Source organism: Schistocerca cancellata, chromosome 12, assembly GCF_023864275.1.
Source record: "Schistocerca cancellata isolate TAMUIC-IGC-003103 chromosome 12, iqSchCanc2.1, whole genome shotgun sequence".
Lineage (NCBI taxonomy): Eukaryota > Metazoa > Arthropoda > Insecta > Orthoptera > Acrididae > Schistocerca > Schistocerca cancellata.
The window spans coordinates 157510687-157537548 of NC_064637.1; the positions used below are offsets into that span (position 1 = coordinate 157510687).

A 26862-nucleotide genomic window follows, 5' to 3' on the forward strand; every position below is an offset into this window, starting at 1 on the left:
AACATCGTGCAGCCCGCCTCCAGTGGTGTCGCGACAGGCGTGAATGGAAGGACGAATGGAGACGTGTCGTCTTCAGCGATGAGAGTCGCTTCTGCCTTGGTGCCAATGATGGTCGTATGCGTGTTTGGCGCCGTGCAGGTGAGCGCCACAATCAGGACTGCATACGACCGAGGCACACAGGGCCAACACCCGGCATCATGGTGTGGGGAGCGATCTCCTACACTGGCCGTACACCACGGGTGATCGTCGAGGGGACACTGAATAGTGCACGGTACATCCAAACCGTCATCGAACCCATCGTTCTACCATTCCTAGACCGGCAAGGGAACTTGCTGTTCCAACAGGACAATGCACGTCCGCATGTATTCCGTGCCACCCAACGTGCTCTAGAAGGTGTAAGTCAACTACCCTGGCCAGCAAGATCTCCGGATCTGTCCCCCATTGAGCATGTTTGGGACTGGATGAAGCGTCGTCTTACGCGGTCTGCACGTCCAGCACGAACGCTGGTCCCACTGAGGCGCCAGGTGGAAATGGCATGGCAAGCCGTTCCACAGGACTACATCCAGCATCTCTACGATCGTCTCCATGGGAGAATAGCAGCCTGCATTGCTGCGAAAGGTGGATATACACTGTACTAGTGCCGACATTGTGCATGCTCTGTTGCCTGTGTGTATGTGCCTGTGGTTCTGTCAGTGTGATGATGTGATGTATCTGACCCCAGGAATGTGTCAATAAAGTTTCCCCTTCCTGGGACAATGAATTCACGGTGTTCTTATTTCAATTTCCAGGAGTGTATTTGAAAGCAATGGAAATATCACCAATAATAATTACTCGCTCTTTTTTCTTTTTCTTTTTTTTAAAAAAATCGAGTATTTAAGAACGGAAAATCCTAGCACTGCTGCTATGGCTTAGTGATATTTCGGATTTTTCCCCCTCGGTTATTGGGAAAATGTAAAGTGTCATAGCCGAGATCAAACAATACCGAAAAATACCTGTTATTCAGAACTAAGATGCCGGTATCGGTTTTAACCAGTCGGTTTTACCCACCTCCAAACGCCAACAGGAATGACCACTGGCGATAACAGAGCGCAATCGACAATGCAGATTTAACCATGGCCAAACGATCGAATATTTCTGCTCAGAATTGAATGCAGCGCTCTGCCCGACTGTTTTAATTCCGTCGCTCCTATAGAATGGTTTCGGTCAAAAGAACAAATGAGTAATTCAGCCGATATGTAAAACTACAACTGGATGAGTCAATTTGTTTTCCAACAACCTGCAACATCCATTGTGTTCATTCGTTTGTTATCACTGCCCTTGAGCACAGATGAAATTATGTGTACATTTGTCGACACACTGCATCCTGTCTGCCGAGAAATCTTCAGTCCAGTCACACATCCTGTGTTGATGCCCCATGTGGTGTGGCTGTGAGCCGCATGATTTTCGAAGCCAACAACAACTACACCCACACTATCACCTTTGTCCGCAACTTGAAAATTGGCTGTCATATATGGCAACTTCCAGTGTATCGTGCATTGTGTGCCTGCTAACTCGGAAGCACTTCTGCTGTGTCAGATGGAACTTTGTAATACGGGCAGGCACAGCGGCTGAACTTAACAATGAATGTGTGTACGAGGTGCATTCAAGTGCTAAGGCCTTCGATTTTTTTTCTCCGGACTGGAAAGAGATAGAAACATGCGCATTGTTTTAAAATGAGGTCGCGTTCATGGTCAATACGTCCCAGAGATGGCAGCACCGTATGGCAAATGGAATTTTACTGCCAGCGGCGAGAATGAGAACTGTTTTAAATACTTAAAATGGCGACGTTTTCCTTACTTGAACAGCATGCAATCATTCGTTTTCTGAATTTGCGTGGTGTGAAACCAACTGAAATTCATCGAGAGTTGAAGGAGACATGTGGTGATGGAGTTATGGATGTGTCGAAATTGTGTTCGTGGGTGTGACAATTTAATGAAGGCAGAACATAGTGTAACAACAAACCGAAACAACCTCGGGCTCGCACAAGCCGGTCTGACGACATGATCGAGAAAGTGGAGAGAATTTTTTTGGAGGATCGCCGAATGACTGTTGAACAGATCGCCTCCAGAGTTGGCATTTCGGTGGGTTCTGTGCACACAATCCTGCATGACGACCAGAAAGTGCGAAAAGTGTCATCCAGGTGGGTACCACGAATGCTGACGGATGACCACATGGCTGCCAGTGTGGCATGATGCCAAGCAATGTTGACGCTCAACGACAGCATGAATGGGACTTTCTTTTCGTCGGTTGTGACAATGGATGAGACGTGGATGCCATTTTTCAATCCAGAAACAAAGCACCAGTCAGCTCAATGGAAGCACACAGATTCACCGCCACCAAAAAAATTTCGGGTAACCGCCAGTGCTGAAAAAATGATGGTGTCCATGTTCTGGGACAGCGAGGGCGTAATCCTTACCCATTGCGTTCCAAAGGGCACTACGGTAAGAGGTGCATGTTTTGAAGAACAAATTCCTTCCTGCACTGCAACAAAAACGTCCGGGAAGGGCTGCGCGTGTGCTGTTTCACAAAGACAACGCACCCGCACATCGAGCTAACGTTACGCAACAGTTTCTTCGTGATAACAACTTTGAAGTGATTCCTCATGGTCCCTACTCACCTGACCTGGCTCCTAGTGACTTTTGGCTTTTTCCAACAATGAAAAGACACACTCCGTGGCCGCACATTCACCAGCCGTGCTGCTATTGCCTCAGCGATTTTCCAGTGGTCAAAACAGACTCCTAAAGAAGCCTTCACCGCTGCCATGGAATCATGGCGTCAGCGTTGTGAAAAATGTGTACGTCTGCGGGGCGATTACGTCGAGAAGTAACGCCAGTTTCATCGATTTCGGGTGAGTAGTTAATTAGAAAAAAAATCGGAGGCCTTAGAACTTGAATGCACCTCGTATAAGTAAAAGAACCGCGATACAGCTGTAACTGGTTATTTCTTTATTGTCACGAGCGGTTTCGCTGCATTAAAACAGCATCCTCTGTGAACTACATAAGGAGGAAAAGACTCATGTAATATATATGACCAAAATACTAGAAGACTCTTAAAATTTCTTAATAAATTTTTTCGAGAATTTAAAAAAGAATACTTTTACAGATCTTATGTAAAGTATTTAAATAGACAGAAAAAAATAAAAAATAAAACGTGCCTGCAACAGTGCCACTTTAACGCACCAAGACACCTGCAACGTTTGTAGTAAAAAATCAAATCCCTGAAGAGGGGAAGTCGTCAAAATAAATAAAATAAGTCATCGTAGTCAATAGAGTCCTCCCTATTTTGTTTGTGTGTGTGTGTGTGTGTGTGTGTGTGTGTGTGTGTTTTATTCTTAGCATAAGTTAGTTTAAGTTAGATGACCTCAGCAGTTTGGTCCCTTCGGAATTCACACACATTGAACATTACGAATAAATGTCAAGACCGTAAGGCTTACTGAGCAATAAGCAGATAAGCGTACCCATATGGAATCCGTGAAATGGAGGACACTAAATTAAAACCGCAACACACTGACGTAGTTATTGACCCGTTAAAAATCTTTTCCCAAGCAGACTTTGTCAAATGGAAGGACACGTCAATATGACAGAAATTTAAGATGATAAGATGGCAAAGGACTAAGATAATTTTAAGTAACATAAATCGAGAATCTATACACACCCTGCGGTGGTTGCAAGGGTAGAGTACGGAAGTCGGCCAGGTGTGTACTAACACGGGAAGTTGACATACGGTGGGAGGCGCTTGTGAGCGACGGTAAGACCGTGACAAACTGAAACCGCTGCGGGATTTTCGAATACGGAAATCTGGCAGCGTCCTGAAAATCTGAGAATAATAAAGTTAAAGATAACAACTGCTCATTTAAGAAAAGGTAAATACAGGGTAGTTCAAAAGTAACGGTACACAATACTATCTGCATAGGTATGGGACAAATTATTTTACTCTTAACACACTACTTCCACATTCTGCTTTGCTGCCTCGCAATGAAATCGTCACCTTCCAGCTTAACAATGAAAGAATAGTAAAAAAGTCGAAGATAACATTTGCGCGTTCATGTAAAGGTAAATATCGGGTAATTCAAAAGTAACAGCACACACTTCGTACGTCTAATAGCCTATATGCATCAAAATAAGAGTAAAACATTGAATTAAGTTTGTCTGAAATTACTCTATACCCGCGTTACGATGCATAACGTCAGTTGTTGTAGGCATTACATCATGCGTGTTGAGAACGTCCTGGAAATGGTAGATGAGGATCCGACCATAAGATACCCATATTGTAACTGGCACTGTAGAGGTTCCTCGTTCAACTGTAAGGTGCCTGCTATGGAGACAACATTTCTACCCTTTTCGCGTGCGGAAGGTACAGGAACTGACACCTTTAGGCTACCCTGGATGCCAGAATTTCTGCCAGTGGTGCTGTTTACGGATGAAAGCCTCTTTATCCGTGTGGGTATAGTGAATGCTCGTAACATGTAGGTGTGGGTGTAAGAGAATCCTCGCGTAACGATAGTAAGATATCAATATCTTATTGCAGTGAACAGTCGGTGTGGTATAGTCATAGTGTTTGGACCGCATGTTATTCCACAGCGAGTGACTGGCAGAATGTATTCACAAGCTGGGAACACGAACTGGGTGGCCTGCTTCATAATGTCCCACTCCGGACTCGAACCAATGTACTGTTTATGCACGACGGCACCACATTTCAGTCGAGAGGCAAGTGAGTGCCTCAGCATTACTTACCGCTCTAAGTGGACAGGTCGTGCAGGGCCAGCTGTTTGGCCCTCGTACCTCCGGGTCTAGACCCTTAACTCATGAAGTGACTTTTCTGTGATGTACACTATGAGGTGTGGTCTCAGAGACCCCTTTCTTTAAACCAAGATGTAAGCTGTACATCGTTTGAAAATTTAATTTCTGTTATATAACATTTATGGTGACAACTATATAAGTGTTGTTTAAATACTCCTTGTTGATTTTATTTCACTAAATAATGCCAACAGTATTTTATTTTTGTATCCAGCAAAAATCACATACTTTTGTGAAGCTTTTTCAACAGTACACAAAACGAACTGTTAGAGAACTGAATTTTACGTTCTGAAAAATTATGGCATCTCTGTAGAAAGCAAATTTTCGCATAAAACTAATTTCTGGGGTTTAAACTTGCATTTAAAAACTGAACTCGATAGTCAGAAAAAGAAAGGCTGCAAAATTAATATTGTAGTGGGTGGTTGCCTGGAGGTGCCATATTAAAACTCGGCGAGAACTTTCCAAATGATTTATTGTTTTGAACTACAGTGTCCCCGTTCACCTCGGTCTGCGTCACAGGGCCACACAATGCTGAGGAAGCACCCCGGCAGCCTGTGCAATGCGATGCAGTGCTGCGACACGTCGGCCTCGGCTAGTCCGCTGAGTTCTGACGATGTCAGCCGTCTTAGCGGACAACGTCCTCGTTGACTCCACACTGCTCCCGCGAGACCCACATTCTCACCTGGTATGTCCACAAACTACGTTCGTAATGTCCCTAACAAACAAACTGATTTCTTGTGGAAGACATTCTTACCAAGTTCCGTAGGAGTTCGTGTAATATATGTGGATCCGCACACAAGAGGAAGGTCATGGCCAGTACTGGTCTCGTGGGAGGCATGCGCGACATAGTCCCTTCAGTCACTCTATCCTCAGTGCCCTCGGTGGCTCAGCTGGATAGAGCGTCTGCCATGAAAGCAGGGGATCCCGGGTTCAAGTCCTGGTCCCCATTGATATATATCAACGCCTGTCAACAGCTGACGGTATTAATATATAGTTCTAATTTCGTTCTAGATGACTGAAAGAACAGACATCATATCCATGTAAGTGCATACTGTACAGTGTAGAATGGCTCCACCATATAAAAGTGTTTTACTGGTCATGGGGAAATGTAACAGAAAAGTTATTAAACGAAAATACGTAAAGTGGTAACTGAATATTTGTCTAATTAATCGGTGTAAATATTTTTCAGAAATCCAGTTCGTGAATAGCTGTAGATGGGCAGCGTTGCAATAAGACAGAGAGAGTGCGGCGGCTACGGCTGAATCCAGAGATCGACAGACATCACCTCCAAAAATTTTAATATTGTAGCATTTCAAAAGTGATGCATGTTTGTCTCGAAAGATGGTTCATGTTGAGATTAAAATGGAGGACTCCGGTCTAGGCATCCTCCACTAAAGACCGCACAGGCTCTGCACCAAACCAACTTTAAAATAAATGACCGATGGAAAGAGGAATGGGAGAGCAGAACAGCAGTAAACTGCCACAGTATGCCATGCATCTTTAGTAAACCAAGAGGATTTGATTGCCCTCGCAAAGTTTGGTCAACTCTTAATCGCATCAGAACCAACTGTGGGAGATGCGCCGACTCCTTACACAGACGGGGTAAACTTCCTTCGGCCGCTTGCGACTGTGGCGCTGAGAGAGAGACGGTCAAACACATCGTGCAGGAATGCCCACTAAGGGCATACGTGGGTGACCCACAGGATATATACAAACTGTTATTTATTGCTCTGTTTATACATATGTATTTTTTTTAAAAAATCGTGTTGTTTCTGTAATTTTTACTGTGATGTTATGAGCCATACGCTAAATATATAAATAAATAAATAAATAAATAAATGGAGGACGGGCAATTCCCTTTTTGTCACGAACCAAGGCAGATCGTCTTGTTGGGAAGACGCTGGTGAACTACTCCTACTACTCGTCTCGTGCAGTAAGTCTAACTGCGCCTAGTGAATGCGGTTAGCACGTCTGGAGCGATAAAGCTGCCTTGGAATTTCGATGTGCTCCAAAAAACTTGTTTTCGGTTATCTGTTTGTGTGGAAGTTAGTTCAAAAGTTCTTTTGTAACCATGAGGCAAATCCACTTATTACATGATGATGATGATGATGATGATTATAATAAGTGAATTTGAAGGAACGACATAGCTTATGAAGTATCTCTTGCAGTTCACATGCTGCACTATAGTTAGTTATGTAGTCTGATTTTTGTTGAATGATGGATAAGATTTTTTTCCTGCAGGTAAAGCTAGTGGAACTATTGGCCAGCTCTAAGGTACTTGAAGTTGGGAAGGAAAACATAGGTAGAAAGAAGGTAGGTGCGAAGAAACCATGGGTAACAGAAGAAATACTTCAGTTGATTGATGAAAGGAGGAAGTACAAACATGTTCCGGGAAAATCAGGAATACAGAAATACAAGTCGCTGAGGAATGAAATAAATAGGAAGTGCAGGGAAGCTAAGACGAAACGGCAGCAGCAAAAATGTGAAGACATCAAAAAAGATATGATTGTCGGAAGGACAGACTCAGCATACAGGAAAGTCGAAACAACCTTTGGTGACATTAAAAGCAAGGGTGGTAACATTAAGAGTGCAACGGGAATTCGACTGTTAAATGCAGAGGAGAGAGCAGATATGTGGAAAGAATACATTGAAAGCCTCTATGAGGGTGAAGATTTGTGCGATGTGATGGAAGAAGAAACAAGAGTCGACTTATAAGAGATAGGGGATCCAGTATTAGAATCGGAATTGAAAAGAGCTTTGGAGGACTTACGCTCAAATAAGGCAGAAGGGATAGAGAACATTCCATCAGAATTTCTAAAATCATTGGGGGAAGTGGCAACAAAACGAATATTCACGTTGGTGTGTAGAATGTATGAGTCTGGCGATATACCATCTGACTTTCGGAAAAGCATCATCCACACAATTCCCAAGACGGCAAGAGCTGACAAGTGCGAGAATTATCGCACAATCAGCGTAACAGCTCATGCATCGAAGCTGCTTACAAGAATAATATACAAATGGAAAAGAAAATTGAGAATGCGCTAGGTGACGATCAATTTGGCTTTAGGAAAAGTAAAGGGACGAGAGAGGCAATTCTGACGTTACGGCTAATAATGGAAGCAAGGCTAAAGAAAAATCAAGACACTTTCATAGGATTTGTCGACCTGGAAAAAGCGTTCGACAATATAAAATGGTGCAAGCTGTTCGAGATTCTGAAAAAAGTAGGGGTAAGCTATAGGGGGAGACTGGTCATATACAATATGTACAACAACCAAGAGGGAATTATGAGTGGACGATCAAGAACGAAGTGCTCGTATTAAGAAGGGTGTAAGACAAGGCTGTAGCCTTTCGCCCCTACTGTTCAATCTGTACATCGAGGAAGCAATGATGGAAATAAAAGAAAGGCTCAGGAGTGGAATTAAAATACAAGGTGAAAGGATATCAATGATACGGTTCGCTGATGACATTGCTATCCTGAGTGAAAGTGAAGAAGAATTAAATGATCTGCTGAACGGAATGAACAGTCTAATGAGTACACAGTATGGTTTGAGAGTAAATCGGAGAAAGACGAAGGTAATGAGAAGTAGTAGAAATGAGAAGAGCGAGAAACTTAACATCAGGATTGATGGTCACGAAGTCAATGAAGTTAAGGAATTCTGCTACCTAGGCAGTAAAATAACCAATGACGGACGGAGCAAGGAGGACATCAAAAGCAGACTCGCTATGGCAAAAAAGGCATTTCTGGCCAAGAGAAGTCTACAAATATCAAATACCGGCCTTAATTTGAGGAAGAAATTTCTGAGGATGTACGTCTGGAGTACAGCATTGTATGGTAGTGAAACATGGACTGTGGGAAAACCGGAACAGAAGAGAATCGAAGAATTTGAGATGTGGTGCTATAGACGAATGTTGAAAATTAGGTGGACTGATAAGGTAAGGAATGAGGTGGTTCTACGCAGAATCGAAGAGGAAAGGAATATGTGGAAAACACTGATAAGGAGAAGGGTCAGGATGATAGGACATCTGCTAAGACATGAGGGAATGACTTCCATGGTACTAGAGGGAGCTGTAGAGGGCAAAAACTGTAGAGGAAGACAGAGATTGGAATACGTCAAGCAAATAATTGAGGACGTACGTTGCAAGTGCTACTCTGAGATGAAGAGGTTAGCACAGGAATGGAATTCGTGGCGGGCCGCATCAAACCAGTCAGTAGACTGATGACAAAAAAAAGGTACTTGAGAGCGTGCTATATTTTATTTCATGACTGGTGGGGATTTGTTGTACCCGAGCGAGGTGAAGTGTCGGTGCAGTGATTGTCGTTGTTGCGGCAGTCCGTGGCGAATGGTGTCCAGGAAGCGCTATTAGTTTGTACTGCATAGAGCGTCTGTTATTTGACAGCCGAGATCTGCCCTATCGCATAGATCGATTTCGACCCTGAAACTTTGGAACCATATCAAGCTATTTTGTAATTTTGAGAATTCACTATGATGAGTGACCATTATAAAATCAGATTTTACTAGCGGTTTCGCGAACTGTCAACGTCTGAAGAGACAGAGATTTGATTATCGTTGTGTAATTGTTAATTGCAAGTGACGGTGGCACGTAGGGTATTGTTTTGTTTTTGTTGTGAGATTCGCTTCAGATGAAGGGGGATTAGTTTCTTTGCTGGCACTAATCCATCACATTCACTATAAGAGGTGCATCATTATTAGATGAATAATCAATGAAGTACAAATGATCCATCCTGGATTTTCCATAGTTCAATAAAATGTAAAAAAAGATACGCCCACATTGAAATTATAAAAATATAAAGAGATCGGGTTCTGATTTTTGTGACTAGAATGGTTGAATGTATTACATGAAAGACGAGGGTTGATAAAATTCAGAGCAGGTGAACGTTTGTTGTATCCAACCGTAATTAATTGAAGACAGACCCAATCACTGAATTGTCTCTAACGATACGAGCAGCGTTCATTAAGAGTGGCAAAGGAAATTTAAAGTGAGAGCAAAAGACAGGAAAGAAACATTTTATGGCACTTGCAATCTAAATTTAATAAAAGAAGGGAGAGGGAAAAAGAAAGAAAAAATTTTTAACGAGTGCGTTCGTCGCGAAGTATAAAATTTAAAACTGAAGTCTTTTATATATGTACGACTAACGCACTACAGAAAGTATACACGAAGATAAAAGGAAAGATTAAGAGAAGTCCAGGATAAAAATTAATTCAAATTAGGACAAGAAAACTAACCTTACGCAATTTACTTATTGTTGTACTTGGCGCTCACAGATAAGGTTGACGTACTCCCAGAGGTGTTCATCTACGCTAACAGTATCGTAGGAATAAACAAAGTCAGAGAAATATTTTCAACTGAAATAATTACAGTGTTTGTATACATATGCGGCAATGTTAAACTGCATGCGTTTTTTATGTTATCGAAAGAAGAGAGATATTACATCACACTAAATGGCTGAAAGCAAAGAAAAATGTTTTATTACAGTTTCAGTATCGCTGAGAATTATTTATTGTTACCGACGTGACAATCTCGAAGCATACAGCTATTCTATTCTTATACGTTTACAGTGATTATCGTTAAGATTCCATTCGTAATACTCACCGCGTAATATTATTTGTTAGACAAAGCACCGAGGCGATAATAATGGTTCTTAATTGACGTAAATACTGTTTGTTCATGAAACCTCTCGTCTGGTGCACTCGTATTGAGGCTCGATTCTGCAGAATAATTTGACATCAAGAAACACCTACGATTTGAGTGTGTCGTATCTGGTATGGACACATTTGCTGATCAGCAACGATGGTTACTGATTCACGTAAGAAGATAGTTTACGATCCTCAGTTAGTACTGCCTCAGAGTTATCGAATAGCTTAAATACGTGCTATGAAATAGGTGAGATACGTGTGCTTAATTTAGTTTTTTTTTTGTGTCTGTGTCGCGTCACGTTGAGTGTTGTTTATCATAGTCACTGTTCGGTAATATCTACATTAAAATCAGAGTATGGCAAGTCGTATGGTCGTACTAAAAGTATGCAGGATGTAAACATAGCACTCAGCACACAGGGCAGCCGGGCACGTGAAAATATTGAACTTTTCAGATCTTAATTAGTAGTTCTATTGGTAAGAAACTTCATCATGAAAGTGAACTTACACGTTCTTCAAGCACTATTTAGCGTTACGCTAAGCAAAAGTTAACTTCAATGAGATTTTCACTCTGCAGCGGAGTGTGCCCTGATACGAAACTTCCTGACAGATTAAAACTGTAGGAGATGAGGTACTGGCAGAATTGAAGCTGTGAGGACGGGTCGTGAGTCGTGCTTGGGTAGCTCAGTTGGTAGAGCACTTGCCCGCGAAAGGCAAAGGTCCCGAGTTTGAGTCTCGGTCGGGCACACGGTTTTAATGTGTCATGAAGTTTCAAATGTTAACTTGTTCATGAAGTGAGGTGGGATCGCGTTACGGTAGGAGGTGGGCCAGTTTTCATAGATAGGAAGGGGTATTATTATGAGGGCATATCTACGGGGTGTTTCACAATTCATGTCAAACTCTTATAAAGGTTGTGGAGGGCCCTTTATTAGATTAAGTTTTACGTAGGAACCCTTGTTTCCGAAACGTCACCCCATGCTACAGAGCGTCGGAGTTACAGGCGCCGCCGCCTGTAAATATGTATCTATACATGCTGAGCCCGTGATGATGTTACAAACTTTCAAGGGCGATAGGAACGGATAAATATACCAATTTAACGTATGGGTCACTCTAGCGAAAACGAACGAGTCTAAGTTATAAAAGAAACCCGTTCAGATGCCTCTGGTAGTGAAGTACGTGTACCGCTACTGTTATTACTAGGGTTGCAGGGTAGCCAACTTTCGGAAGTGGTAGTATGGACGAAGACGAGAAAGAATGTCGAGTAAACATGGGCTCTAAAATGCATACCTAATGTGAAGCAGATCTCCTCTATTGAACAAGTGCTCTTACCTCTTAATGTATGTGTTTAAGAACTCATGTTTACTGTACATTTTTCCTTGTTTTGGCCCATAGTAACCGCCTCTGAAAGCTGCCTACGCTACAGTCTTAGCAGCAACAGTGCCGATACACGTACTCCACAGTCAGAGGTGTCAGAACGGGTATCATAACTCTCGATTCGTTTGTTTCGGAAGAGGACCTTTACGTTCAACTGATGCATTTATCCTTCTCCATCATCCAAGAAAGTTTGTATCATCATCACGTAATCACTTTCTACAGGGTGTTTCAAAAATGACCGGTATATTTGAAACGGCAATACAAACTAAACGAGCAGCGATAGAAATACACCGTTTGTTGAAATATGCTTGGGACAACAGTACATTTTCAGGCAGACAAACTTTCGAAATTACAGTAGTTACGATTGTCAACAATAGATGGCGCTGCGGTCTGGGAAACTCTACAGTACGATATTTTCCACATATCCACCGTGCGTAGCAATAATATGGCGCAGTCTCTGAATGAAATTACCCGAAACCTTTGACAACGTGTCTGGCGGAATGGCTTCACATGCAGATGAGATGTACTGCTTCAGCTGTTCAATTGTTTCTGGATTCTGGCGGTACACCTGGTCTTTCACGTATCCCCACAGAAAGAAGTCACAGGGGTTCATGTCTGGCGAATAGGGAGGCCAATCCACGCCGCCTCCTCTATATTTCGGATAGCCCAAAGCAATCACACGATCATCGAAATATTCATTCAGGAAATTAAAGACGTCGGCCGTGCGATGTGGCCGGGCACCATCTTGCATAAACCACGAGGTGTTCGCAGTGTCGTCTAAGGCAGTTTGTACCGCCACAAATTCACGAAGAATGTCCAGATAGCGAGATGCAGTAATCGTTTTGGATCTGAAAAATGGGCCTATGATTCCTTTGGAAGAAATGGCGGCCCAGACCAGTACTTTTTGAGGATGCAGGGACGATGGGACTGCAACATGGGGCTTTTCGGTTCCCCATATGCGCCAGTTCTGTTTATTGACGAAGCCGTCCAGGTAAAAATAAGCTTCGTCAGTAAACCAAATGCTGCCCACACGCATATCGCCGTCATCAATCATGTGCACTATATCGTTAGCGAATGTCTCTCGTGCAGCAATGGTAGCGGCGGTGAGGGGTTGCTGCGTTTGAATTTTGTACGGATAGAGGTGTAAACTCTGGCGCACGAGACGATACGTGGACGTTGGCGTCATTTGGACCGCAGCTCCAACACGGCGAACGGAAACCCGAGGCCGCTGTCGGATCACCTGCTGCACTAGCTGCGCGTTGCCCTCTGTGGTTGCCATACGCGGTCGCCCTACCTTTCCAGCACGTTCATCCGTTCACGTTCCCAGTCCGTTGAAATTTTTGAAACAGATCCTTTATTGTATCGCTTTTCGGTCCTTTGGTTACATTAAACCTCCGTTGAAAACTTCGTCTTGTTGCAACAACACTGTGTTCTAGGCGGTGGAATTCCAACACCAGAAACATCCTCCGTTCTAAGGAATAAACCATGTTGTCCACAACACACTTGCACGTTGTGAACAGCACACGCTTACAGCAGAAAGACGACGTACAGAATGGCGCACCCACAGACTGCGTTGTCTTCTATATCTTTCACATAACTTGCAGCGCCATCTGTTGTTGAAAATTGTAACTACTGTAATTTCGAAAGTTTGTCCGCCTGAAAATGTACTGTTGTCCCAAGCATATTGCAACAAACGGTGTATTTCTATCGCTGCTCGTTTAGATTTTATTGCCGTTTCAAATATACCGGTCATTTTTGAAACACCCTGTATATACATACGAGTACATTTACAAGCGCCGGCACCAACAACATTGGTGATCCGTAGCCTTGTTGAACGACGGGCTCATATGTAAAACTTTATCTACCAATCTACACTCCTGGAAATTGAAATAAGAACACCAGGAATTCATTGTCCCAGGAAGGGGAAACTTTATTGACACATTCCTGGGGTCAGATACATCACATGATCACACTGACAGAACCACAGGCACATAGACACAGGCAACAGAGCATGCACAATGTCGGCACTAGTACAGTGTATATCCACCTTTCGCAGCAATGCAGGCTGCTATTCTCCCATGGAGACGATCGTACAGATGCTGGATGTAGTCCTGTGGAACGGCTTGCCATGCCATTTCCACCTGGCGCCTCAGTTGGACCAGCGTTCGTGCTGGACGTGCAGACCGCGTGAGACGACGCTTCATCCAGTCCCAAACATGCTCAATGGGGGACAGATCCGGAGATCTTGCTGGCCAGGGTAGTTGACTTACACCTTCTAGAGCACGTTGGGTGGCACGGGATACATGCGGACGTGCATTGTCCTGTTGGAACAGCAAGTTCCCTTGCCGGTCTAGGAATGGTAGAACGATGGGTTCGATGACGGTTTGGATGTACCGTGCACTATTCAGTGTCCCCTCGACGATCACCAGTGGTGTACGGCCAGTGTAGGAAATCGCTCCCCACACCATGATGCCGGGTGTTGGCCCTGTGTGCCTCGGTCGTATGCAGTCCTGATTGTGGCGCTCACCTGCACGGCGCCAAACACGCATACGACCATCATTGGCACCAAGGCAGAAGCGACTCTCATCGCTGAAGACGACACGTCTCCATTCGTCCCTCCATTCACGCCTGTCGCGACACCACTGGAGGCGGGCTGCACGATATTGGGGCGTGAGCGGAAGACGGCCTAACGGTGTGCGGGACCGTAGCCCAGCTTCATGGAGACGGTTGCGAATGGTCCTCGCCGATACCCCAGGAGCAACAGTGTCCCTAATTTGCTGGGAAGTGGCGGTGCGGTCCCCTACGGCACTGCGTAGGATCCTACGGTCTTGGCGTGCATCCGTGCGTCGCTGCGGTCCGGTCCCAGGTCGACGGGCACGTGCACCTTCCGCCGACCACTGGCGACAACATCGATGTACTGTGGAGACCTCACGCCCCACGTGTTGAGCAATTCGGCGGTACGTCCACCCGGCCTCCCGCATGCCCACTATACGCCCTCGCTCAAAGTCCGTCAACTGCACATACGGTTCACGTCCACGCTGTCGCGGCATGCTACCAGTGTTAAAGACTGCGATGGAGCTCCGTATGCCACGGCAAACTGGCTGACACTGACGGCGGCGGTGCACAAATGCTGCGCAGCTAGCGCCATTCGACGGCCAACACCGCGGTTCCTGGTGTGTCCGCTGTGCCGTGCGTGTGATCATTGCTTGTACAGCCCTCGCAGTGTCCGGAGCAAGTATGGTGGGTCTGACACACCGGTGTCACTGTGTTCTTTTTTCCATTTCCAGGAGTGTATCTAGAAGTGCGTATCAAATTGTGAAAGACCGTGCCTACACACTTTCGAGGAGTTACGTAGTTCGAAACGACCGTAGCAAAAAATTTGGCATGAGGATGAAGTGCAATCCCTGAATGATGATTAATTATTAAAATAAATTACAGGAATTAATGATAAACTACACAGCTCGCTGTTAACTCATAAACGCAACTCGCCGTGACCTAATGCATACAGAAATAGCGCGCTTTTTTGTCGCAAATAACAGTGACGTTTCGCCCTGCCCAGTTTTCAATTGACGCAGTACACGTGTTTTCTCATTGAGATATTGGAATAAACAAGAATAAAACCATTTTGTTTGCACTGGACGAAACGTGTACGTATTTCGTCTGAAACGTAGACTACAGCGTGAAACTTATTCCAGATTTGCAATTGGCGACTGTCTACTTTGCGTCAGCCCTTCAGTCCAACAAAACACAGCTTCGTTAAGGGCCATCTGATTCCAACAGTCAGCCACTTCGCATTGTCAGCGCTGCTCTACAGCAGCTGTATCGTGTACTCGTCTTCCACACTGACGGTACATCACGGCTAGCCTCACACTACCGAGTTCATCAATAAGCGAGAATCACCTCGTTTACATGCGGCTCTCAAAACCGGATTTCATAAACCGATGTAAACACTTCAGAATCGATTCTGGAAATCCGCTTTTAGTTGCCGGTCTTCCAATTCCGCAACCGGTTTTCGCTCCCATGTAAACGCAACCGATTTTGAAACGTGCTTTGGCTGAAATGGACGGAGTGGCTTTTTGTACAGTGAAATAGAAATATTAGACTGAAGCTTCTAACGACCCTACCACAACAAAGGTCAAAAATTAATTATGATTGTAGTGTTGCTCACGCTGCTAAATATTGCATTTTCGGGCAACAACAAAGTTATATTATGTGGCAGGTGTCATTAGAGCACAGTTAATGAAGCCGTTTCTTGAAATAATGCGCTACGGTCGCAGGTTCGAATCCTGCCTCGGGCATGGATGTGTGTGATGTCCTTAGGTTAGTTAGGTTTAAGTAGTTCTAAGTTCTAGGGGACTGATGGCCACAGCAGTTAAGTCCCATAGTGCTCAGAGCCATTTAAACCATTTTTTTTTGAAATAATGGATAAACTAGGGACTCACCTTTTCGTGTTTCCCACGCTAGTCTCGTTGTGAACTCATGGCTCAATCGTCGAAAATCTAGGTAGTGATGATTCCAAGCTCGGATGCAAAGAGGCCTAGGTGTTATTCTGCGATATTCTAAAGTTTTATAGATGTGTTTCTTAAACCATTCTTGAAGATTAAACTTCTGCAAGATAGGGCAATGGTGATGTAAAAAAGTAATCAGCACTCCGAATTTAAGTTACACTTCTTTTTTATTACTTTTGTTGCAATATCACGTAACTCGTTCCAGCCGGCCGGAGTGCCCGTGCGGTTCTGGGCGCTACAGTCTGGAACCGAGCGACCGCTATGGTCGCAGGTTCGAATCCTGCCTCGGGCATGGATGTGTGTGATCTCCTCAGGTTAGTTAGGTTTAATTAGTTCCGAGTTCTAGGCGACTGATGACCTCAGAAGTCGCATAGTGCTCAGAGCCATTTGCACCATTTGAACTCGTTCCAAAACATCACTTCACAATATAAAACATACTTGAAAATATCTTCCTCACTGTTGAAGTTCACATTTCATAAACTGTCTACAATTTGCATCTTTTTAACATGACGACCAAAGCTTGACTCTATAACAACCGGTTACACGCCCAAAAGTCAGAGTTACAAGTACGTTAAAGATCATAGTGACAAAAGAAAGAATACACATAAGAATAATATCATTGCAATATATACAATCGATGTATCGAAGTACCTCTACATTAATGACATCAAATCTGAATGTTGTCACAGAAATATGTTAACTATTTTATAGAAACTCATTAGAGTATTGCTGGTATCGAGAGGTTGAGGTGAGGTGCTGTGTTGGTTACGTAATTCAAGTACCATTACAAGCTGTTTACACTTCGTCTGAAGAGAAATAGCAGTTGTGCTGACTAAATCAGAAAGTATAACGGCTGTTCTCGAAGTGCCATATTTAACGGAGCTACCAAATCGGCTTCAGACCTTAAATGTAACATGATGGATTGAAAAAAGGGTTTCCCAAATTACGGTTTTCTTCTTTCGGAAGATGGATCGCATGTTAAGGTAGTGAGCGAGTCCACGGGCATGAAGCGACTGCAGCGCCACGGTTCTCGGACTCGTCATAGTCGAGGAACTTAACAGCGGGAACGACGGTAGCCTGCTAACACTGACGTAACAGCGGCGCCTTGAGTTGTGAAGTATGCAACCCGCAACATTCCACTCGTGCTCGCTCACCACCACCTAAAGAGAAGGCCGCGGCGCGCTCTTGTGACGTCACGCAAAGCGGGCCAGGGTTGGCTTGGCGCTGCGCTTAAAGAATCGAGACGCACGGCCTGCAAATCTTTGTCAAACGGTTTTACAGAACCTATTCCGTAAAAAAGAATTAATTTCTGAAATACTTTTAGCTTTGTATGGCAGCTTCATGATGAAGTGCCAATCATTTCGATAATGGTCATAACTATTGTGGTATTTCACAGATGAGTATCAAATTTGAGAACGTTGCCATCAAAAATAGGGGTCGCTATGAATTTGTGTTTGATGCATATTACACATTCTATTACTGAGTATGAAATACAGATGAGGTTTTGAAATTTTCGTAAAACTTTGGATCAATATCTGCTTCCAATCTCGAAAAAATTGAGCATCTGCAGCAACTTCACTTCCGATCGCAACGCGCGGGAATGAAATATTCATAACGCCTGTCATATCTCGTAAACCGCTGGAGATAACGAAACGAGATCTTGGCAAATGATACCATGCAAAGAGGAGAGTACTTTGCCGAATGGTTAAAATAAGTAACTTTATCAATCGCGATATAGCAGAAACTATAGTTTATAATTCTTTTTTACCGGTAATGTAACTGCATAAGACTTATCAATAGCCAGTGAAAACGTACGAGTGCGGGATGTAAATAATATTGCGATATACATGATAAAACAAGGTACACTTGTGAAAAATGCACTGTGATAAAGTACATTCTTTCTGGACCAGACAACTATTATTTACACTCACTTGAAAAATTCTGCACTAATACAGTGTATAATATTAAATTCCTCTGCCTTTAGTAGTAAATATTGTGTAGCTGTTTATAGAGCTCCCTCAGGAAAGCCGAGTACATTCCCCAAGCAAACAATCACTTTTAACTCACCTCACATAAACAATTATGCGTTGTTATTGTAATGTAAATTTTCTTTCCTGTAAAAATATGGCAGATTTTGAGCATAAGTCAACAGTGAAAATCTACAAACCTTCAGCAGACATTTTCAGCAGTTGGAATGAGACAATGTGTCAAGCTAAAAACGTCAATAATAAATTTAACCTATTTCTAGATTAATTTGTTCCATTGTTTGACACATCGAAAAATAAAACAGATATGCTTCATACAGAGAGATCGCTTTTTAAACAAGAAAACAGCAGTTTCAACATTCGTTAGCACTCATGCTAACTAATGCGAGAGTGAAAAACAACACCCACTCACAAATAGAGAATAAAACGTAACGGTAATGCGTAACAAAATACGAACTGCAGAGAAATTTAAACACGAATAAAAAGTAACACGAGCCACAAATTTATATTTCGTTTTCAAAATCAAAATAAAGCCACTTGATAACGAATACTAGGCCTATTTACTGCGAACTTTTGCTTACAATTTTAGTCAAATGTATCCAAAAGCAAGATATTCCACCAGAAAAAAATAATAATTGTACTAGGCATATAGTTTTTACATACCTTCGTGTGCTCAGTGGGTTGGAAATTGGCCCGATGAATCGCTGAAAGACATTTCCAACGCACATTCGCATCTCTCGGAAAGGAAATCAACATTACTTTCGGTCGAGTTCCGTAATTCCCACGACACCTTGGCACACAACACTTGTAAACCATGTTCACAGTAGCTTCACTACACGTAAACACTGTAATCGCTAGTTTTAACCACGAATATAGCTCTCGATCCAACAAACGTGTAGATAAACAAACGCTTCGAAACACAACATGGTGGCCCGCTTGGAGTGACGTCACGACCTGCTATGAATTTCGCGCCGCGGCCTTATCTCTAGGTGGTGGTGGCTCGCTCCGATCCCGATATCTGGCGCTGCCCTGGTCGCCTACCCAGTGGGTAGGGTTTCACAGTGGACGCCCTCTGGGCCCCAGGAAGGGCCACTCTACTTCCTTCTACGCCGTGTGTGTGTGTATGTGTGTGTGTATGTGTGTGTGTGTGTATTAGGCAAAGCGCGTGTAGTGCTGGCAGTACTCACGCTTGGCGCAGCCCTTGGTGGCGCCCAGCTTGACGGGGTAGTGCTTCTCGCACTCGCACACCTGCGTCACGGGGTCGCAGAAGGTGTGCGGCAGAGAGGGGCTGCAGTCGTCGACGCACGGCGCGCCCAGGTACTGCCCCAGGCCTGCAACACACGACGGTGACACACGTCGATCAGCCGGGCTACTCTGTCACTGTCTGGGGAACAAGAGCCACTTGCTCTGTTCACCGTGTGCACAAAGTTTATCGAAGTGATGTGGATTGAATCACAATCAGCTTAACAGCCCATGCATCGAAGCTGCTTACAAGAATAATATACAGAAGAATGGAAAAGAAAATTGAGAATGCGCTAGGTGACGATCAGTTTGGCTTTAGGAAAAGTAAAGGGACGAGAGAGGCAATTGTGACGTTACGGCTGATAATAGAAGCAAGGCTAAAGAAAAATCAAGACACTTTCATAGGATTTGTCGACCTGGAAAAAGCGTTCGACAATATAAAATGGTGCAAGCTATTCGAGATTCTGAAAAAAAGTAGGGGTAAGCTATAGGGAGAGACGGGTCATATACAATATGTACAACAACCAAGAGGGAATAATAAGAGTGGACGATCAAGAACGAAGTGCTCGTATTAAGAAGGGTGTAAGACAAGGCTGTAGCCTTTCGCCCCTACTCTTCAATCTGTACATCGAGGAAGCAATGATGGAAATAAAAGAAAGGTTCAGGAGTGGAATTAAAATACAAGGTGAAAGGATATCAATGATACGATTCGCTGATGACATTGCTATCCTGAGTGAAAGTGAAGAAGAATTAAATGATCTGCTGAACGGAATGAACAGTCTAATGAGTACACAGTATGGTTTGAGAGTTAATCGGAGAAAGACGAAGGTAATGAGAAGTAGTAGAAATGAGAACAGAGAGAAACTTAACATCAGGATTGATGGTCACGAAGTCAATGAAGCTAAGGAATTCTGCTACCTAGGCAGTAAAATAACCAATGACGGACGGAGCAAAGAGGACATCAAAAGCAGACTCGCTATGGCAAAAAAGGCATTTCTGGCCAAGAGAAGTCTACTAATATCAAATACTGGCCTTAATTTGGGGAAGAAATTTCTGAGGATGTACGTCTGGAATACAGCATTGTATGGTAGTGAAACATGGACTGTGGGAAAACCGGAAAAGAAGAGAATCGAAGCATTTGAGATGTTGTGCTATAGACGAATGTTGAAAATTAGGTCGACTAATAAGGTAAGGAATGAGGAGGTTCTACGCAGAATCGGAGAGGAAAGGAATATGTGGAAAACACTGATAAGGAGAAGGGGCAGGATGATAGGGCATCTGCTAAGACATGAGGGAATGACTTCCATGGTACTAGAGGGAGCTGTAGAGGGCAAGAACTGTAGAGGAAGACAGAGATTGGAGTACGTCAAGCAAATAATTGAGGACGTAGGTTGCAAGTGCTACTCTGAGATGAAGAGGTTAGCACCGCATCAAACCAGTCAGTAGACTGATGAAAAAAAAAAAAGTGGATTGAAATACAGGGTGGTTCAAGAGGGAAGGTAAAAACACACTAAGACAAAAAAAGGAACGACGCACCAAGAAGGCACTATGTGAATGGCACGGAAATTGGTGGATGTGATTTGCGTGTACAGACACACAAATTATTACAATTTCAGAGAAAAGGGGTGATTCATTCAACAGATAACGCTTCATAAATTGAACAAGTTAACAATGCATTGGTCCACCTTTAACCCTTATGTGGTGTGGTGTGCGTACTGTAAGACCTTCAGTACACACACCATCAGATTATTTGACTTGTCGCTCTAATGCAGTAGGCGAGTGTCAGCAATATGTCTCGTGGTCTTATCGTGGCGTGTTTATCTTCTGCCATTAGGTCAGACGATAGAAATGCCACTTGCATGCTTAGAGTAGCAGATTGACTGTGACCAACTTTAAACAGAACTTGATTAATTTTCACACACATTTATTAAAGTAATAACAAGCATAAAAATTACTTAACTTGGTTCTGGATGCTATTTACAATTGACAGTCTGAAGTTCCTTTGGTATTGGTACGTTAATCTTATTCTCACATATATCTCTGATACTTGACAAAAGTGTCTATACATTTATCTTCATGGTTATGTACAGGAATATGGTAATCTTATTAGGCGCAGACTGAAACTTGACTATAGACTCGTACAGACAAATGTAGAACTAGAACAGACTGGTACAGACTAATGCAGGCTGGTACAGACTGATGCAGACTGGCATAGACTGATGCAGATCGACTAATCGGAGGTCTGTGCTCAAGTTATAATACCTCACGCATTCATGTATCACTGCGCAAATGTGATCTGTGAGGAGAAAAGGTTCTATGTTAGCAGCAATCTCATTGGCTGCGTTACATATTAACATGCGGATCGGCGGAAGCAGAATTTGGTCCGTCTCTATGGCAGCGCCATCTCGTAGTGCGGAGACGGACGAGCGCTGCGCCTGCTCTGTTGTGCTTAGCGGGGCGCGCTCTAGTGGGAAAGTTGTGTATGCGCTGACTACCTGGAACTATGTACACAACATGTGAATGTCAGATGTTGTCAAGGACGCTTTCCTGTCGCACAACACGCTGCGAACTGGCGTTTTCGACCGCGAAATGTGTGGGAACCAACGCCTCAGGGAAAGGGTTAGTTTCATTGATGCCCTTTATGCCATCCCCTGAGGGATTTTCGGGTTGTTTCTAAGCGGTTGTGTGTCTTAATGTTTTTCTTGGCCACTCACAATGAAACTGCATGATTTCAACGTTGGGCCTTCAGTCTAGAAACTGGATTGGTCCATTTCTCCACAGAAGTCTGTTCTGCAGCCGTAGTAACAGAGGGGGTGGGGGAGACGCCAGTCTTCATTGAAATATTTATATGTCTTACTACAAGCAGCAGTCTTCCGGTGAACGAAGATTCTCATTTTCATGAAGTAACAAGGTGGGATCCAAACGGTGGGATCGACTTTTAGAAACAATCTATACAGTGATGTATATTAAAGGTCTATGGAATCACACCCTGCAGCTATCCACCCTCGGTTGCCAGTAACCGACGGAAAAATTTCGGAATTTCGTGTGATGGTCTATAGCTTTAGATATGGTAGTAAGTTTGAGATTGGTGTGGCTGTGTGGCGTAATGATACTGACCTCGTATGTAAAATGAGGTGGGTCCAAATCTTGTTGGAACCTTTGAATTTTTTATTTTGGAATCTTTATCCAAATGACTTTGATCATTATTTTTATTCAGTTAAATGGTTTAAATGTAATTTGTTTCTCTTCCTTTGTCACATCACTGCTCTCATTTTTTTCCTGCTATTCTTTTTTCACTTGGACCACTTGTTTATGTGATTTTGATTATTGCCATATATTAACTTCGATTTACTTCACATTTTCGTTCATGTTACTGCATGCGTTTTTTTCTGTTTCTCATTTTGCTTGAATTTCGTTTTATTCATAATCCCTGCTTTCGCTTGAGTCATCCTCCACGTTAGTTTGTCCAAAGGCAAAACGAATTTATGGTAAGAATGCCTGTATGACGACTACCAAAAAAAAGTGATTCTTGTTACGAAAAATACATTCTTGACAGTATTACACAGTCATATACGTAGATTATTTCGTCTTTTGGTTTTTAACTGACAGGTCGGCATTCTCAAATGTATAAATATATTGATAGATAAATAAAGTCATTAAATTCAGATGCGCAAAGATTTTGCAATAAAAAATAAGAGTAACTGAAGATGTGAAAACGCTGTTTAAAATGACGTGACAAACGATATAAATAAAAAAGTGCGCGTAAACCTATTAACTGAATAAAAATAGTGATAAGTCATTTCGATAAAGATTTGAAAATGAAAATGTTACAACGTACTTGATGTGATTTGAACCAACAACCTCTTCGGCCTGAGCCAGTTGTTTAACCATTACGCTATGCAACCAGTATTTTGTCATTATTTTTAGTACCTATATAGCTTCACACGAAATTGCGAAATTCTTTTTCCAATTACTCGCAAACGGGGACCCACCAGAGTGAATGGCTGCGGGGTGTCATTCGTTGGACCTTAACCTATATCACCGTATAGACTGTTTCGCGAAGTCTCCTTTTACATTAATTTGCTCTTTTATTTCGCAAGAACTGACCAGTAAACACTGTCAGCAGGAATGGCGAGAAAATTCAGGAGTCGTATTTCATCACGCAGCTACTGTCACCGATCGCCCGCTGGGTCAGCTGCTTACCAGACGTTTAACAACCACTGATGACAATAAGCCACTTGACAATGCGACCGCCACATCCTTGCAACACTGAATACCAGAATAAATTGTGATTCACAGCCATTCTGAATGTCCATCCCGATTTCAGACAGGCTTCCAGAGTCACGAAAAATACAGTGGGGCAGCTACAAGTGGAATTCTAGTGCATGTAGTCAAACAATCGGATCTAATAGAGATTCGCATCGGTTAGTGGCTGATTCGCAGTGGTTGCAAGAGATCCCCGGAAGTGATTCACTGAGAGTGTCTTTTCCGTCGAAAGTATGAAGTCCTCGCAAGGAAAAAGATGTGAATTTAATCTAAATACATTCTTTGTTGGCATCTCTCTCATTTCCTATCAGCCACATTACCTCTAAACGCAAGTACGAATTGTGTAAACACGAAATTGATTAATTGACACTAGGATTTACCAGCATTCTTTTGAATAATGAGGAACATTCACAATTTAGTCTTTGTTTGGAGAGTTTAGTTAACGATAGACTGAAGCCTATCAAACTGAACGGACACCTGCAGGTGCACACCATGTAGATAAACCCATCAAATTCTTTAAAGGCAAGCAACAACTAAACGGAAATGTAAGATTCGTGAAAGAGAAGTACCACTTCCTAAGAAAGCCCAAAGTGTATTCCGCGCGCTGTACTGCATGAGAGTAATAGAGAATTGTGAAGGTGGTTCGATGAACCATCTGCCGGGGGGGAGGGGGGGGGGAAGGTCCGCGGGAGGTCGAACCGCACAATAACCCTGAAAGAGTGGTTCGGTGTGGGCCGGTTGAGGGGTGAAGTGGACTGCGATAGTCGTCGTGGGGTTGTGGACCACTGCGGCTGCAGCGGGGCCGGAGCCTCTCCTTCGTTTCTAGGCCGCCGGTTATCATACAATATAATCCAATCCATGTAGATGTAGATTTGCAAAAACATATGTAGTGAAGTACAAGTATTTGCTCAATGCCAATAACTGCAGTCACACTCGTGGTTATTTGTGAACTAGTTGTGTTTGTCATATTGCACCATAATGCAGATATATGATTATTTTTTAATAGGTTCACCTCTGCTGTGCTCGAATGACACTTTCTGATAATAATTGTTGTTATTATTACGATTACGATTATTATTTCTTTCCTTTCTCAGACGTTATGTCTGGTTAAACATGGAAAGTGACACGGACCTTGATCAAGTGTGACTTCCTTTTAACTGTACAGTATATGTTACATTGCATTTAGGAACTTTCGGGTAGTTGAACATGTATCAATAATTAGAGATTTCTGTAGCTGTATATATACGTTTGGATGTAGCTGTATTCCGTTGATGTACTGGTGGATATTGTGTGGTATGACTCCTGTAGTTGATAGTATAATTGGTATGTCAACTTTATCCTGATGCCACATGTCCTTGACATCCTCAGCCAGTTGGTTGTATTTTTCAATTTTTTCTCCTGTTTTCTTCTGTATATTTGTTGTATTGGGTATGGATATTTCGATTAGTTGTGTTAGTTTGCTAGTTCCTGCTCGTTCTAGAAAGAATTTTCTTAAATTGTCTACTTGTCCATAATGTAGGTTTTTTTATGTCGATAAATCCCCTTCCTCCTTCCTTTCTGCTTAATGTGAATCTTTCTGTTGCTGAATGTATGTGATGTATTTTATATTTGTGGCATTGTGATCGTGTAAGTGTATTGAGTGCTTCTAGCTCTGTGTTACTCCATTTCAATACTCCAAATGAGTAGGTCAATATTGGTATAGCATAAGTGTTTATAGCTTTTGTCTTGTTTCTTGCTGTCAATTCTCTTTTCAGTATTTTCGTTAGTCTTTGTCTATATTTTTCTTTTAGTTCTTCTTTAATATTTGCATTATCTATTCCTATTTTTTGTCTGTATCCTAGATATTTATAGGCATCTGTTTTTTCCATCGCTTCTATGCAGTCGCTGTCGTTATCCAATATGTAATCTTCTTGTTTAGTGTGTTTTCCCTTGACTATGATATTTTTCTTACATTTGTCTGTTCCAAAAGCCATATTTATATCATTGCTGAATACTTCTGTTATCTTTAGTAATTGGTTGAGTTGTTGATTTGTTGCTGCCAGTAGTTTTAGATCATCCATGTATAGCAAATGTTTGATTTTGCGTGGGTATGTTCCAGTAATATTATATCCATAATTTGTATTATTTAGCATGTTGGATAGAGAGTTCAGAGCAAGGAAGAACCAGAAAGGACATAGTGAGTCTCCTTGGTATATTCCACGCTTAATCTGTATTGGCTGTGATGTGATATTATTTGAATTTGTTTGGATATTAAGTGTGGTTTTCCAATTTTTCATTACTATGTTTATGAACTTTATTAATTTAGGATCTACTTTGTATGTTTCCAATATCTGTAGTAACCATGAGTGAGGTAAACTATCAAAATTTTTTTGATAATCAATGTATGCGTAATGCAGCGACCTTTGTTTAGTTTTAGCTTGATATGTCACCTCTGCATCTATTATCAATTGCTCTTTACATCCTTGTGCTCCTTTTCAGCAGCCTTTTTATTCTTGATTTATAATTTTGTTCTGTGTTGTATGTGTCATTAATTTCTGTGTAATGACTGAAGTTAATATTTTGTATATTGTTGGTAGGCATGTTATGGGGCGATATTTTGCTGGGTTTGCTTGATCTTTAGGTTTCAGATAAGTTATTCCTTGTGTAAGTGTATCAGGGACTGTGTATGGGTCTGCAATGTAATTGTTAAATAATTTAGTTAGATGTGAATGTGTTGAGGTGAACTTCTTTAGCCAGAAATTTGCTATTTTATCATTTCCAGGGGATTTCCAATTGTGCGTAGACTTAATTGCTTGGGTGACTTCATGTTGCAAAATTATCACTTCAAGCATTTGTGGTATCATCTTGTATGTGTCTGTTTGTGCTTGTATCCACCGTGCATGTCTGTTACGTTGTACTGGGTTTGACCATATGTTGCTCCAGAAGTGTTCTATGTCTGTTATGTTTGGTGGATTGTTTATTTTAATGTGTGTGTTATCTATTGTCTGGTAAAATTTCT

General features: G+C 42.5%; 1 protein-coding gene across 1 annotated transcript in view; it reads right to left on the reverse strand.

Annotated features, from left to right (window-relative positions):
• The window catches only part of LOC126109546 (translation initiation factor IF-2), a 719414-nt gene that overhangs the window by 215774 nt on the left and 476778 nt on the right, over positions 1-26862 (reverse strand). The window contains exon 2 of the mRNA XM_049914562.1: positions 19544-19687. Within this exon, the coding sequence (XP_049770519.1) occupies positions 19544-19687 (144 nt within the window). The remainder of the gene's footprint in view (positions 1-19543; positions 19688-26862) is intronic.